At 38.1% G+C, this 17,185-nt stretch overlaps 2 protein-coding genes across 3 annotated transcripts in view; both read left to right on the top strand.

Moving 5' to 3' along the window:
- inpp5b (inositol polyphosphate-5-phosphatase B) overlaps positions 1–1,745 on the top strand; it is a 28,446-nt gene extending 26,701 nt beyond the window's left edge. For both annotated transcript variants that reach the window (XM_021324641.2, XM_012878747.3), the window contains 3 exons: positions 635–762; positions 870–981; positions 1,360–1,745. In XM_021324641.2, the coding sequence (XP_021180316.2) occupies positions 635–762; positions 870–981; positions 1,360–1,469 (350 nt within the window). In that variant the 3' untranslated portion in view covers positions 1,470–1,745. The remainder of the gene's footprint in view (positions 1–634; positions 763–869; positions 982–1,359) is intronic.
- An 836-nt stretch (positions 1,746–2,581) lies between these two features.
- LOC118556341 (metal regulatory transcription factor 1-like) overlaps positions 2,582–17,185 on the top strand; it is a 28,845-nt gene continuing 14,241 nt past the window's right edge. The window contains exons 1-7 of the mRNA XM_036133096.1: positions 2,582–2,664; positions 7,617–8,148; positions 11,869–12,107; positions 14,259–14,390; positions 14,652–14,725; positions 15,518–15,651; positions 16,332–16,409. Coding sequence (XP_035988989.1) covers positions 7,681–8,148; positions 11,869–12,107; positions 14,259–14,390; positions 14,652–14,725; positions 15,518–15,651; positions 16,332–16,409 — 1,125 coding nt within the window. The 5' untranslated portion in view covers positions 2,582–2,664; positions 7,617–7,680. The remainder of the gene's footprint in view (positions 2,665–7,616; positions 8,149–11,868; positions 12,108–14,258; positions 14,391–14,651; positions 14,726–15,517; positions 15,652–16,331; positions 16,410–17,185) is intronic.

Below are 17,185 nucleotides of genomic sequence, written 5' to 3'. Positions count from 1 at the left end.
TGCAAGTCCATCCTGGCATACGGAAGACAAACAAACTCGTATAATACTGCTTTGTTTACTATTTTTTGTTGTTTAGCAAAGACCCAAGTACTTCTGTGTTTTTCTTTTTTTTTTTTTTTTGGGCGGGGGGGGGATTTTATAGCTGCGCATGTCATTAGTTATATTCTGAGTAAAGCCAGGTGCATATACACACGCATTATGATTGGATTAATTGATTGTGTGCCCATATAAACAGTACAGTCCGATTATTTGATTTGAATACATGTTAGTCCGATCGTGAAATTTTGTGCATGTAAACATGGCTAATAAGATAATGGCACAAATTCTTCAGGCCCCACCCCTTACAAGCAGGCTGGTGATTAGCGCCCAACACCACCATTTATAATTCCTTTAGTGTTTCATAAATGTAAATACTCCACATTTGGATCGGCTTAAACAGATAATGATATTTATTACAGTGTAGTAAAAGCTGTTTAAATCTACTGAAACTGCATTAAGCTTGCTGTCATCATCTCACGTTTATTTTGGTTTTTAATGGCAGTATACTACAGAATCGTTGAAATGCAACAGAAACAGTTAAATCTTCAGTATATTTCTCAACAAGAAACGCTTCCTTGACTCTGGTGACCTGCAGCGGGTAGCAACCATTCAGTGGCGGAAGCCCTTCTTCTCTTTTTAGATGCCCTCCCAGAGCCTGTGATTCCCTACGCTTTTTACCAGCAGTGCCTTGAATGCTGCGCCAATGCAGGCCAGTGTGAGAAAGTAAGGAAAAAAAACATTTATGGAAATATGTTCAACGACGTGTCGGGGAATAAAACTAAATTTTGTCTTCTGATTGTTTTTTTTCCCCCTCCCTCCCTTGCATTCAGGTTATTTCCATGCTACCTCTGTGCCATAAAAATGTGTTCAACTATTTAGCAGCCTTTCTCCGCGAGCTCTTAAAGAACTCCGCAAGCAATCGATTAGATGTTGCCATTTTAGGTAAGAAGAAGAAATGAAATTGCTTCTTTTCCTTTGTGTGAATTAATTTCTTTATGTCTGTAGTGAAAGGCATGTTGGTGAAAAGATCTTACTCTAACAGAATACTAACTAACCCAAAAACAGTGAAAATGAAACCAAATCTAGTTTGTATTCTGTTCATAGTGCTGTTTGCTTTGCTTCTTACAAATTAGGGCAAATTTCTTTTTAAACCTTTTAAATTAAAGTTTAATAATGTTTCATATTACTGAATTTTATGTTGGATTTTTGTTTGCTAAGTGTTTTTATGCAACTTTAGGGCCTAGAAAAATATTTCTATTTAATGTTTAACAGGGATCATTCTGCTATGCACTATAAATTATAAATTCTCTGTGTGTGCAGCCACCATTTTTGCCTCGTTGCTCCTGAGGTCGTCGAAGAAGCAGGATTTTGCCGAAAAGACGAAAACACAGGAGTTCTTTCAGCATTTCCTGACCCAACATTCCTCCTAGATGCAGAGTTGATCTAGTTTGCTAAAGCGGAACACTAAAAGAAAAAAGTCCAGTATTTGAAATTAACTGTAATGATTTGTTTTTTAGCACATTTGTGTATAGCAAAGTAGTGTATTTACATTAAAGAGATAACGATTTTAATTTGAACACGTTTTGTGATCCAATTATCACTGATTATTGTAGATCTGTAGAAGTCTAAAAGTTTTAAATGTATATTTTATTTAAAGAAAAACTTGTATTTTAATGTTTTTTATATTAAAATTGTTTTAAAATCTTTGTCTTTGTTCTCTTCACATTGTTTTATTTGAACTGTCAAAATGTATACATTTTCACCCTAGTGAAATGTTGTTTTTTATTTGTGTGTGTGTATATATATATATATATATATATATATATATATATATATATATAGATATATATATATATAGATATATATATATATATATATATATATATATATATATATATATATATATATATAATTATTATTTTTTTTTTTTTTTTTTTTAGAAATAAAAAAAATGTTTTTCTCTTAGCTTTAGATCACTGTTTAAAAGCTTTATAGCTCATATTGTTAGTGAGTCATCCAGAAGTTGGGACCAATCATAGCAACATAATTTCACATCCAATGAAGAAGTAAAATGTGCACAGACTGACCAGAAGGTGGTTGGATAATAGAGGGGCTATAAGCATTTGGGATATAAGGAAAACAATGGTATAAACAGTGACAAAGAATGTTGTATTTTTGGAAAATTGCATAATAAATGGGAATATATTTGCGTTTTTGGAAAAATTGCATAATAAATGGGAATATATAAATTATTTGCACAGCATAATGTGCAGTATGCATGGGTCAGGTTAATAGTCGAGAATATTAAATGAGAGATGGCAGAAATACAACACAAAGATTATCTGACTCAAACCCAATTTATATAGTTTTGTAGCAAAACTAGTATTTTGTTCATTATTATCAGCTTGATAGTTGCGGGGGAGTTATTTTAAACTGTCGTGACCTGCGTTTTACTACGCTCCTCGGAAATAATGTTATGTTCCAGTTACATATATGCAGTTTCCCATAATTCATCACAAATGGCTGTGATCTGTGACGTTGTTTGGCATCCCCCTGTTGGGAGGAGACAGGAAGAAAGTGCTTACCATCCCGAGCTTGGGGGATAGGGTTCACGTTTTAAGAAAGGTAAAATTATATTTTATTGTCATTTCCGCGTACCCGGTAAACTTTGCCGTCGGTTTGCCGTCTTGTTGTTTAATTAGCATTGAACGTGTTGTGCGCGTAGCGCCGTTGGTACGTGATGTCAACTGTCGACATTAGCAGCGCTAGCTAATACTTTAGCTTAGCAACGAGCTAAAGAGTTGCTGCCTAGCACATCTATGCCTGATGTGAGACATGTAGTTGACACAGCTTGCGCAATGCTAACAACCTAGCATCCATTTAACCACTTTTAACTCAACGGTTATCGAGAAAACTGGCGTCTTGTTTGTTTGCGGTTGAGTTTTCTGAACGCGAACAACCACGGAAGTCCTTTTTTAAATGAGGCGATAGAACGGAGGGACGCTGCAAATGAAGGCAGATATCAGGTTAGTTTGCTAACTAACGGTGTTTGGCTAACAACCCCAGTCCTGTCACATTTTGGGGAGGACCGAGAAACCTGGGTTGTAGGACAAACTTTTGAACACACGAGTGGTTTGCTTGGCTGTTGATGAGATTCCCAAACGTTTGTGTTCAGAGGGCAAATTTTAGTCGTCATGTTTCGAAAATGGAAAAGTTGGTTCTGGTTATGAGACGTGGGCATCCCTGCGAAGACTCAAAAATAATAGCGTTTTGTGAATGCTAATGGTGGGCATTTTGGTACATAGTAAACCACTAGAGACTGTGTTGTGGTGCTGTCAGGTCTCTGTTCGTATTGTGACGCTTCTGGCTTTAAAAGGTATAGGCTTTGATTTGGGACTTTAAACACGATGTTTATTAAAGACATAAAGTCTTAAGCTTTAAGGTTAGCATTAAAGGCTACCAGCCAAACTTGGAAAATTATCCAAACTTAGATGCAGTGCTGAAAAATAACTGTAGTAAATATTTTAAAAAGTGCATGAGTTAATTTATTAAGAGCAAAATGGCTATTCTTATCAACCATCAACCTGACCCTGTGTGAAAATATAAGCGCTCCTTTCTGAGTTCTGTTTCCCCCACCATAATCATGCTTTATTACTTTCTAACAGTGTTTCTCCGCCCTGATCTCAGGACCCACTGTCCTGCAGTTTTATTTTTTTTTAGGGGTTGCCCTACTGCTGCATATCTCACTTAAATGAAAGGGCGATTTGCGGGGTTCTGTAGGACTTGGTGGCTCTCTGATAAGGTAAAGCAATCAGTTGGTATTAGGATTGAGAGTGACCGGTCTATCTTGTGAAAATTGTGAAATTCTTTAGGCCGGGGGTATGAGGCTCCAGTCTTTAAGCATGTTGCCCTGCACGTTTTGGACATGTATCTGGTCCAACACAGTTGGTTGTGTGTCTCCATGTGAGACATAAACATTGCAGGACGCTGGCCCTCCAGGGACTGGAGTTTGACACCTGTGACTTAAAAAAAATAAACCGTTTAGCATCATAAGCTAGGCTAAAGGATTTCAAAAAGAAATGTCATGCTCCAATCTAAAGATCAGATAACAAACAAAATCAGTCTTTAGTTTTGTGTTTGCTGAAATAAAGACCTTGAGGAAACCCAATTTTCGTGGAAGATTTTCTGTAGGCTGAGGAGTAAAAAGAGGATGTTTTGTAGGAGGTGCACATTCTGTTACATTTGCTGTTAAACTAAGAGCATTTTTGTTTTATTTATATAACGTACTAAAAGTCAAGCATGGCGGGGGTCCTGTGATGGTCTGCAGCTGCTTTGCTGAGTTCAGGCTTGGGCAACTTACAGATCTCCAGCTGTTTCTTCCCGACCTTAAGGTCCAGTATTTTGGGGTTTTCTGCTGGACAAGGATCTGAGGCACAGCAGAGAGTTTACTTCTGAATGCAACACGCGTGATAAAAAGAAATGTTTGGGGTGGCCTAGTCAGTATCTAGACTTAGACATGTTATTTGACCTTTTTCTTTTATTTATACGTCAGTAACTAACTCTGGTTGCAGGTTTTCATTAAAGAGTATCGCGTCCTGCTGGCATATTAGTTATTATTTTGCACTCTTACGCTTTGTTTTTGCTCAGTTTGTTAGTAAATAAAGCCCTTCATGCTTATTTATAATAACCGAGGTATGACACTGAGCATGTGCAGCAGGGGATAAACAAGAAAGCAGCTAACAGCTATTAGCATCTCCCAGCGAAGTGTGAAAATTATGAATAAAAGTCCAAGATACAGTGGAGAGAAAAAAAAACGCATGATTCCAAGAGAGAAAAGACTGGAATAGTGCTGGGAATACTGTATGAACGTTGATGTTCACTGAAGCTAACTAAAGCTGCCGAGGCTCAGATGTGACTGCAGAGTTGATTGACATGAGTAAACGTCCTCATTAATACTGATTAATACATAATAGGAATGCCCTTCTTAGCCTCTACAGTCTTAAGTACAAACAACATAAATAGATCAATTGATTGGTTCTTACCTTGATGCTGTGTCACTGTTTCAGTTAATGAACAGGAAAGTAATTTCTCTGTGATTTTCTGATATGAGGCTCATAGAGTTGTTGTAGATCGGTTTAATTAATAACGGTTGGTCTTCGATCACGCAGAGCTTCCGCTTTACAGCGAAGCATTGCAGAGGCTCAGGCTCGGTCCGGCGTTATTTATTTATGTGTTATTTAGTAGACGCCATCTGGCTTTCTGATAGTTCTGCGGTACTGCCGGTAGATGTCATGTCTGTTCATGTCAGCTCATCATGCCCGATGTGGTGGTTATTTTTAGGTTCAGAAAGGACTTGCTTGGAGTATATTGCCTTATTTTATCTTGATCAACTGGATTTAGGTCTTTTTGGTAAAGGCATATAATGTGGCTATATATCTTTAACTGCTGTGGCATGATATTATTTTGGCTAAACCTTCTCCGAAAACCCTCTAATGTGGCTTGGAGGGAGGGGATTTAAAAATTAGGACCTTTTGCCTAATTTTAAGGGCTGTTATAAGTCAGTCGACTTTCATACATTTTTGAACTACTATAAATATGAAAAATTCAGACAATTTTGTAACTATTTCAAAGCTAACTTATTATATAAAAACATTAATTTTAAGCAGCGGTTTTGGGTTTTGTTGGTTGAGGGGATCATAGATGTTCATGGGTTTCAAATATATATATATATATATATATATATATATATATATATATATATATATATATATATAAAACCCCATAAATTCAGCTTCTAAAACACACATTTTAATTATTTTTTCAGATACGTTTTTTTTTTTTTTTTTTTTTTTTGTCTACAACTGTGAAAGATTTTGCTATCATATAACTTAAACATTGAATTTGTCCATTTGTATCTTTCCTGTTTTTCACCCATTTTCAACATTTTAATCAAGTTCCTCCTTCAAAACGGTTTACTTGTGTTCTCTATAGCTGCTAGGGCTTAACGATAATTCAATATCGATATATATCGATCAATAGGTGTATATCCATGATAGAAAAAAAAAAGGGTCAATAAAAATTCAAAAGAATAACAATTTTCCTTCCTTTTGCATTCTAGCCATGTAGATTAATATTAGTCATTACTCCTCCCAACCAATCACAAAGCAGACCCAGGAACTAAGCTCTGCCCCTTTCAGAGAGCACAAGTTATTTTTATCTTTTTAACTTGCAGTTTTGGTAAAAAGTTGGTTGAATAAAGGGTTGCGTTTTAATTCAGTGTTTGTGTTCTGTATCTAAAATGTATCTAAAAATAGGTCGCTAAGCAACAGCATCAAATAGCCAGGGCTGCACTTAAAATACATGTTTTAAATTTGTTGATAATTATCCATATTAATCAATTTGATTTCTATTTAATCAATATACTTTTTTTCTATATCGTCGAACCCTAATAGCTGCTACAAAATATTTGAACAATATTCCAGAACAAACATGGATTTGAGGAAAATTAGAAGCACTTTTTTTTTACCTTTAACAATGTCCTACAGTGAGTTTCTGCTGTCTGTATAGTTATTATTGGGGGGAAATATACAATACAGGCTCATATCTTTAATGTCGGTTTTTAATATATCCTCTTTCATCATGCAGGGCTTTGTTCAGTGAGTCAGTGGTGAACATCAAATACTCGGAAGTTGACACCAGTGCTTTCTATGAACTTAGATGTGAAAAGTTCAGCTGTTCAGGCTGAGACTTTAGCTTGGCAGGTTGACTTGGCAAGAATTTTTATTCCCCATTTTTATTTTTGGAGGGGGGGGTGGGTTTATGCTCTTCAATTGGAAATGTTGTGATGCAAGACCTGAAGAAAATTATTTTACATTTTTCTCTATTTTTTAATTTTTTGTCATGAAGTGGTTAACAATATGTATTTTCATGGTCAGAATAAATCTCCTTTTAATTAACTTGTAATTTTCTACCAAAGGTTATTTTTAACATAGAAGGAATATCATGTGATCAAACAAAAGATATTCGCCTTCACCTATTTTTAAAATTAAGTATGACAGGCAATTAGTGAAATGACATAAATTATTTTTTTTTATTTTTTAATGGAATCCCAACCTTGCTCAGGCTAATTAAGCTTGTGCTTATTTATAAAATCTGTTGGATCTTTGGTATATAGGTGCTTGGCAACAATAACTAACAGACTCTCTAGCTGATTTGAAAAGTCTGAATCATTTTCATGCAAATGCTAAACGCTGTTTTACATAAACACTGTGATCTGTCTCTGGATATGATTACGTTATGTGTAGAAATTCTTAAAAATGCAACCCAAAATAACAAATAAAACGCTAATTTTGAGGTGACACCACAGCCAGCAGTATACTCGTCATTTAAGCAACTAGAGCCAAAATGCCACCTGTAGACTCACTGGTTAGTTTTATTCAATTAAATGTTGGGCTAAGTCCTGTTGTTTGTTTGTTCTTTTATAATGTCTCTGAGCAAATTACCTTTTCTTTGAACAAGGAACTGTCCAACTACCCAAAAGTAAAGCCCCATATAATTTAGCTGTTTTTATTTTTCAGGTAAAACTTTTACCTGTGCCAGTGTACGGTCCTTCTTGCAAAGGAAGGGAAGGCACCAGGGACCATGAGTGAGAATGGCCCTCGAACAGAGGCGCCAATGTACTTCGAGGTGGAGGTGGATCTACTGGAGCGGGAAGACGAAGAGGAGGAAGACAAGATCCGCTACGACAAAGACGACGACCTGATTGCCGAGCCTTCGTCCTCGTCTGGTCGCGTGTACGACCGCACCACGGTGCTCATCGAGCGAGACCCCATTCGTCTGGACGAGGAAGGCGAAGAGGAGGGCCACTGTGGTGGCGATGAAGACGGCGTCACCTTTTTAACTGAGGGGGAGGGCGACGCGGATGAGGAGGAGGGCTCTCTGGCCTTTATGGCCGACCCCGACGGCATGTCGCAGGGTTACGTGCATCACACGATCTCTCCCGACCAGATCCAGTTCACGATAAACCCGGGCTCCACCCCGATGCCGCGCAACATAGAGGGCGCTACGCTCACCTTGCACTCTGAGTGCCCAGAGACTAAGCAGAGAGAGGTAAGCCTACACCGATGCATACGCTATAACGCAAAAAGCAGTATCGCTGCTGTTTCCAGACAGAACTATGTGTAATGTGTTAGTAAGGGGTAGGGTCTCCCATTGATTGTTGTTAGTGGTACAGGGCTTCGGTTGTTGTTTCTGCTGAAGTAACGTTTCTCCTTTGTTTGTGCTGGATCGTTCATCAATTGCAGCTAATTGCTCAACTAGAGCGCTTTTAAAGATATTTCCGACCGCTTTAATTCTCCTCCAAACAAAAAGATGTATATTGTAAACAACAGCGTTCCCCACCTACTTCCCGTCCTGCTTGTGGCATAGCAGCTGGTTGTGAGTGCACAGGAGAAAGGCTCTTTTTGTTCTCCTGGATTTTGTAATGTGATTTCTCAAACAAGAGCTTCAAACAAACAGGGAAACAGAAACTTACCTGGGTGGTCATGTACTCTGTAAACCTCCCCCATGGTTTTGGCCCAGATCTCAAAGGAAAATGATTCAGACATAAAAACATTATATAAGCCTAATTAACAAACTACAAGCTGTACCGCTTGCAGTGGGAATACTCTGTCTAACAATAGCTCAAGCAGGTGCTCTGCACTCTCAGGTGTTTATGAAGTCCAGGTAAGAGCTCCATACATTTTAGGCCTGGATTTGATCAAAGAGATCATTCAAGCAGAGTATTATAATATTAAACTCAGTGTTACTTTATGCCTCATCTTTTAGGTCTGCTTATTTGATTAAACTGTTTTATTGTGTTTAGTATTAGTCCTGTGAAATGTGATCTACTCAGTCGCAATGAGACGAAGGAAGAATTTCAAGTACCATATATTTCAGACCACAAGGCACACCGGATTATAAAACACATTAAATATTCTTCCCAACTGTGTAATATCACTCTGCCCTTCCGCATACACAGCTCTCTCCTGAGAGGGAGAGCTATCCGTCTCTGTCAGGAGGACAGAGTAGTTGGACGACACTGCCCTGTTTCTAACATAAGGCCAAATGAAACGTAACTTTTATATTGAATTAACTTACTAGGTTTATTGTTGCTAGCGCTAATGTACTCTGGGCGGGGGCTGCCTTACATCAAGGCACTTCTAGTTTAGACATTACAGTCAGGCAGTCTTGTAGACAGCTCAGGGGCCCGATCAGGTAGTAACACAGTGTACCGTAATGCTCCAAATACCCATTGAGCTGCGTGGCTTCATTCAAAGTCGTACTTGCACATTTTAACAGATTTTTGAGCTCATCGTACCACATAAAATCGCTCAGTAAGCACAACAAGTATAGTAATCATATATACGGTGCACCATGGTTTTTAAAATTTTTTTTTAGAAAATGTAAGGATTTTAGGTGCGCTTTTTAGTCTGGAATATACGGTAATCAACAACCATGGAATGGCATAGCCGAACCTTGCCAGCATGCTGGTACCTCCAAAACATGAATCAAGGATGATACCAGTAAGCTGTAGATTAATATGAGAAACAGCTGAAAAATAACCTAATGGGATACATAAAAATGTAATTTTAACGCAACATAGACCATCTCGATGTTTTAAAAACCTCGATTTATTGCCCAGCCCTAGCTGTTCGTCAAGCTAATGACAGCTAGCATTAGCTTATGTCGTCCGGGAGGTTTATACTTTTGCTGATGCACGTTCAAGAGCTTTACTGACTTTTTCTTTGTTGCTCTCAAACATCCGTGTCATACCACACATTGAAATGTGCTTGCGAGAACCCTGTTTTTTGTATTTCATGATAGTCATTAGTGGAAGTATTCATACCGCTTTGAAGGTTTTCCAAATTTTTGTCACATTACAACTATGTTTACAGTTTTTTTTTCCAATCCGGTACCTCGGCTGATACCGATCCGATACTACTGTTGGATGAATAAACAGTGTACCTTGTCATGGGAGTGAAGTTATCAGGCTTGAAATAAACATTGTTAAAAAGTTCTGCATGTTCTTTAGCATGGTGCTTTTGGAAGTGCTTAGTTAAGCTTGTGGTTTTGAATTTACCAACCTTAACATCCCACTTGCAATTTACGCATTGCAGATGCTGCATGTTGCGGTCGGACTAGCTTGCTCTGTGTTTTCTCATCGCTAGCTGCTGTGCATAACCACCGTTGCAAACATAGAATAGAAGTGACTAGATCAGCGTAACTATATTGCTGTGTATGATATTGATAAAAAAAAAAGAAATGACTGGATCGGCATCATTAATCCGATATCCGATCCAGCTAATTAGTCAATATCGGGGCCGATATTGCAGGTATCGGATTGGTGCATCTCCAGTTGCAACTGCAACCCTCAATGTGTTCGTTAGGGAGAGACGGACACAAAGTAGTTAAAAATACGAAGCAAAGGTAAAACGATAGGTGATTTTTAACATTTTCTACAAATTAAAATGTGAAAACTGATGTGCATTCGTGTTCACAACCCTTTACTCTGATACCCGTAAATAAAATCCAGTCTGGAGGAGCCCAAGAGATCCGCAGCTTGGCCAGGAGAATGCTAATATTGTTATAAATATTTTTAGAACTATTTGAAGCAAAGCTGAAGGGTCTTTTCCAGACAAGAGGGTCCAAAACTCTGTTACATTGATTCAGTTAATTTTTTGGAAAACTTGCTTCGCTTTTTTAAAGATGAGCTTTAGCTTGTTAACGTTGTTCATTTGCATAGATGTTTGCTTAACAAATACACCGTCCTACACACTTTTATTCAAAATGAAAACGCCTTAGACACCCATCCGTCAGATTAATGCTTGTCAGTGAGAATTAAAACTTAGCTATGTTGTTTACAGTCAATAATAAACATGCCGTTTGCATTTTGGGCTCTATATATTTTGTACATGTCTAGGTTTTTTTGAGATGTTTTTCCGTTTTCGCAACCTTCCCCCGCGTTAATAAATAATAACACGGTGGAATCTGTGGTGCGTGGTTTCGTACTCCTCAGGTTGGATTTCAATCATTTTATAATCTATTAAACGTACGGTCATTAAACTTTATAACCTCAGAACTGGCAAAGGATGTACTTTCTTTTTGCCATGACTCTATGTGCACGGCCCATGTTTTATGTGTGTCCTCTGAGGCTGTAAGGATACAGGTTACCTCTGCGGGGGGGTTCCTCACTGACACATTAAACATTCATTAATCTCACTTGTCCTGCTTCCGCGTTAATTACGCTGCAGTTCTGTTGTCGCCTCTTTGAAAAAGGTCGGGAGCAGAAATTAAACAAGATAATGCCAGCTGAGGTAGAAGGGTTTATTATGAAGGAGGCGATCCACGCGCGTTATTCTCCTGTCTTTGGGTTTAAAATGCGATCGCTTTGTTTGTTTTTTCTGAAAAGATGAATGGAGTGCTATTATTCACGCCGCTCTGCGGTGGTTTTGTGAGTCCACCACACTGCGATGGACGTCGGTAATGTGAAACAATATTGGATGGGAGGTTAGTCATCGTCGCTGTCCTTTCTGCTCGGCCGCTTTGCACACCGACGTGGCCGCATCATTCAGCTCAAGTCCCCTCTGAAAGGTCGCACTGTCACAGATTGTCACTTCATATATCAGGGTCTGTTATCTTTGAGCTGAGTCAACGATTATTTACTGTTTTTAAAAAAAGAAAACTGTTCAGCCAAGCTTTAAGAGGAGCAATAGACCCTTTCTTTGGCAATTATCCCTGTAGACTAGACCATTTATTGTAATTTTTTATTTCCCTTCCTCCATCTATCAGGTAAAACGCTATCAGTGCACTTTTGAAGGCTGCCCTCGGACCTACAGCACAGCAGGAAACCTGCGGACACACCAGAAAACGCACCGAGGCGAGTACACCTTTGTGTGCAATCAGCAGGGCTGCGGAAAGGCCTTTCTCACTTCCTACAGCCTGAAAATCCACGTCCGTGTTCACACGAAGGAGAAGCCTTTTGAGTGTGACGTGCAGGGCTGTGAAAAGGCCTTCAACACGCTGTACAGGTGAGCTTTCCAGCATCCCTAATGTGCCAGCTTTAGTTTGGATGTAGCTGTTTGATGATTGTTTTCTGGTAAATAAAAATTTAGGTTAGAAAACATGTTTATGATATCCAAGATTTAATACATTTATAGCTATATCTACAGCACCTGACAATTTTTTTTAAACTCTTTGAACTTTTTTATATTTTTCAATGTAACAATAAGAACTTTTATTTATTATGTTTACATTTTACCAGATAGATACATGAAGTTGTGAAATAAAAGGAACATTGTGCTTTTTTGGGGGAAATCTGAAAAGAGGAGCTTGCCTTTTTCTTCCCCTCCCTCTGCTCTGATGTGACTGAATAAAATCTAGTGTAACTAATTGCCTTCAGAAGTCACCTATTTAGTAAATGGTGACTCGCACTTGTGTGTAATTGAATTTCTTTCTAAATGAAGCTGGATCAAGGAGCACGGCAGCCGGGTCAGGGATCTGGTTGTGTTGAGGTTTAAAGCAGGATTAGTTTATGAAACAACTTGTCAAGCATTGAACATCTCACGGTCCACTGTTCAATCCACCATGTGAAAATGGACACTGGATTTACTCCATTCGATAAAATTAAATCAGATAATATATATATATATATATATATATATATATATATATATATATATATATATATATATATATATATATATATATATATATATATATATATATATATATATATAAATCTGCTGAGGTCTGATGGAGGACCAGGTTGCTTTCATGGTGGCCTTCAGGTCGTCTGCATTGTTGGGTCTAGTGTGTCTCATCTTCCTCTTGTCAACAGCCCACAGCTTATTAATCTTTATGGAGTTCAGTCAGTCAAGCACAGTAGCACCATGGTTGTTGAACCAGTTTTCGGTTCCTGTCACACTGTGGCCTGGCACCAAGTCCTGCAGGATGAAATTTATGGACTAAAGCTAAGCAGAAGGAAGCAGGAAGGCCTGAATAACAATCCAGTTCTTTTTCTACTTAACCCATGTAAGACGCTTCTGACATTGTCTCTGGTTCAGGGGTAGCTTGACACGAGTAATGTGACATTAGTAGCCCATGTGTGGGATTCATCTGACCATATGGCTCCTGATGGGCTGACTTCAACCTCATGTACCTCCATTTTAAAGCCCCCGTCAAATTCTTGAATGGATGTTGCTTGTCAATCAAGGCTGCGGTCATCCTCGCTGTTTGTGCATTTTTGTCCAGCACACTTTTCCCTCCACTCAACTTCCTTTTGATATGTTTGAATCTGGCATTCTGGGAAAAGTCACTGCCTTTTAATGATTACTTTCTGTGGCGTACCCTTCCTGTGGAGGGTGTTAATTTCCTGCCTGGCAAGTCAGCGGTCTTTCAAACTAGTTTGTTGAAAAAGCCCCTTTATTATTGATCTCGTTTAATATAGACAAAATTTGTGGGTTTTCAGTATCTGTAAAGCATAATCATCTAAATTACTAGAAATAAAGTGTTTGTGTGTGTATGTATGTATGTATGTATGTATGTATATATATATATATATATATATATATATATATATATATATATATATATATATATATATATATATATAAAATTGATTTTCTTTTCATAAAAGCTGTAGATAGTTATATAAATTTTAATGAGGCCGAAAAATATCCTACTGGAATACATAAAAGTATATCTATAACGCAACATACCTTGATAAACGATAGTCTCATTTTAGAGTGAGCGAGCGTGTCATTAGTTCAGATGTTGTTCTAAGCTTTTTGATTTCTACTGCTTCTATAACATGAATGCCTTGGTCTTGATTTCAATGTGCCGTCAGCTTGTGTGTGTCAGAGGTCGTTACCCCAGGGAGCCGTCCAATGTAACACATGGATGGATTTTCTCTCTAATGACATAACTTTCCTCTTCCTTCTCTTATTGCTACCCAGCTGCTGTGTTATTGCTGTGATTGGGTGTGGACTTTGCTCTTGCTTTTATTGTCTGTTTGTTTCACCAGATTTGGATGGTTATATTTGAAAGCTTCGTATATATCTAAAATGAACTCTAGGTAAAAAAAAAAACAAATGCTAGATAAAACTGATGTGTTCTCCTAGTTTCTTCCTCTTTGGATCTCCTATCGTGGGGTAATAAACCAAACTTGACTCCTCTCGCAGGCTAAAGGCACACCAGAGGCTTCACACAGGAAAGACATTCAACTGTGAATCTGAAGGATGCACAAAGTACTTTACCACCCTCAGCGACCTGAGGAAGCACATTCGCACTCACACTGGGGAGAAGCCATTTCGGTGAGAAACTTCAATCAAAATCACAGTTTTATTTCTTCTCTGTCCAAAATTTGGGGAACTGAAACTCGAGTAGAGACTCAAAGGCAGTGGAAATAGGATGCATCAATGTTCGCTGGTGTGTGCAAACAGTTTTGAAATAATGCATTTGATGTTTACACATGGCCAGCCTGGGGTTGGCTGTATTCTGAATGAATGACAAATAGTTTGTTGTCAGCAGTTTTGTTGCAAGGAGCTGAGACGTTTCTCTGCTATCGCTTACAGTTGTGACCACGATGGATGTGGGAAAGCCTTTGCTGCAAGTCATCACCTAAAAACACATGTACGAACGCATACGGGTATGTATTTTTGGATCGTCTGTGATGCCGTCACAATTACTTGAATGGTTTAAGACGGCAGTCTTGGCTTTAGACTGAACTGCTTCGTTTGCTTCCAAGGGCTTTGAAGACAAGCGCTGCCTAGCAAAAGCATTCAATCACAACCCTCGATCTTTTCCACAGTTTGTCCCGTTACAACCACAAACCTCATTGTGTTTTATTGGGATGTTATGTAATGATGCAACAGAACAAAACGGAGCATAGTGGTTTAATGATAGGAAAATTAAATGTTGTTTTTGAATGTTTTACAAATAAAAATCTAAAGTGTGGCATACGTTTGTGTTAAACTCCCTTTTACTATGAGAACAATAAACAAAGTCGCGTGTCGGCTAATCCAGTCAGCTAATAGATAAATACACTCCTGGTGTGTGTAATCTGATCTAATTCTAAATACAGCTGCTTAGCTAAGGCCAGGATGAATGGACATTAATGAAAAGCATCACTTAGACTAGGAAACACGCCAGACAGGTTGGTGATAAAGTTGTGGAGACATTTAGAGCAGGTTGAGGTCATAAATCAGCTCTCAAAGCTTTGGCCAGCTCACAGAGCACTGTTCAATCAGTCATGTGAAAACTAAAAAAAAAAAAAAAAAAAAAAACAGCGAGAGGTGCGATGGAATAGTTTAGTTAAAATATAAAAGAATTTCAAAGCGTACAAATACCCTTGCAAGGCCCCGTATGTTTATTACATACTACTGAACACTTGGACTCTGGATCTTGTTCAAACGTTGTTGTTTTTTTGTCTCTTTTTCAGGGGAGAAGCCATTTAACTGTCCGAGCGACGGCTGTGAAAAGAAGTTTAGCAGCCAGTACAGTCTGAAGAGTCACATCCGGGGCCACGACAAAGGACAGCCCTTCACCGTCACCATCACCCACCCACACTCTGAAGTGAGTCATTGCACAGCAGCATCTCACAAAATGAAACACTTGTTTGTTCAGCTGTCTTGCTGTGAAAGTGTGATTCTAGGTGGCCTGGATTTCAGATTGTTGTTTGTGAGCTCTTGACATGAAGCTAATTCACATATATACAGAATTACACAAGCAAAGCTCTATTAATAAAATGTATTATAGGGGTTGTTAAATAACTCTTTTTTGAGTCATTCAATCTTAAACGTTTGATTTAATATATAGTCATTTTTAGCTGATATATTATGCTTATAATAAAGTTACACATTGCATCTTCTCACTCATTCACAAGTTATTCAAATTCTGATTTTTGTTCAAACCTCGATCATTTAGAAAGCATTTTGCTGTGGTCATTAAAAATAAGGTTAAGCGTGAAGCCTTTACAGCTGATTCCAGAAAGCGAAGAACGCAGCTAAAATCATGTTTGTGCACATTTATGATAGCAAGAGGGGAAATAAATGTGTTAAATTAGATTGAATTTAAAAAGGTTTTATGCATCATGTGTGAAAATCCTACTGTTAATGCTACAATATCCCAGATGAGTTTTCGACTTTCAATAATAACATTTTCAGATAAAAAATGTAATAGTCTAAGTTTAGTGAAATGTGAGTTTATAAACTATATAATAATAATAATGATACTAATTGTTTTTATCATTACAGGATGCAAATCACTCGCTGTGCCTCAGTGACTTGAGTCTCCTCTCTACAGACTCGGAGCTACGAGAAAACATCAATAATGTAAGTGTAGCTGTTGCATTAGTTTTGTTGAATACAAATTAGATTAATTTGGAGGACCTCTCAAGATAATTAAGACTAATTACTGCCTGTATTACCGAGGCAGATAATTGGACACCTTAGATTTCCTCGTACTTATACATGCATGCAGGTGCATTTGAGTAAATTGGAATAGCTTTACCTCAGTAGTTAAATTCAAAAAGTGAGATACATAAACATGACAAAGGATGATCTTTTATTTTGATGATTTGACAACTTAAAATACAGTTTCTTTGCAAAATTATTATATTTATGCAAGACCATTGAAAAGATAATTGCTAAAGAAGCTGGCTTTTCAGTGCTATATTCAAGCATGTTTATGGAAAACTGAGTTGAAGGAAAACTTTGGTAGAAGAAGGAACGGGTGACAGGAAAAACGAGAGCCTTTAGAAGATTGTGGCCCAAATGTCTTCCTAAAAATTTGGGGCCGATTTGCAAAGCATCGGCTGCAGCTGGAGTCGGCTCTTCAAGAGCCACCCCAACACGGATGTTTCCAGAACCTGGATTAAAGCATCACCTTTCTTTGGCTGTGGACAAAGAGGACTGGGCTTTTGCTGAGGGTCCAATGCCCTCTTTTGGGGTGAAAGTAAATGTAGCTTTTATTTTGAAATCAAGGTCCCAGAGTCTGGAGAAAAAGTGGGAGATTCACAGAATCCAAGAGTCAGAGGGTAGACCAGGGGTGTCAAACTCATTTTGGTTGAGGGGCCGCATACAGCTTAATCTGATCTCAAGAGGGCCAC

This window comes from Fundulus heteroclitus, chromosome 3 (genome assembly GCF_011125445.2).
Source record: "Fundulus heteroclitus isolate FHET01 chromosome 3, MU-UCD_Fhet_4.1, whole genome shotgun sequence".
Lineage (NCBI taxonomy): Eukaryota > Metazoa > Chordata > Actinopteri > Cyprinodontiformes > Fundulidae > Fundulus > Fundulus heteroclitus.
This window is presented reverse-complemented; position numbering and strand designations above follow the sequence as displayed.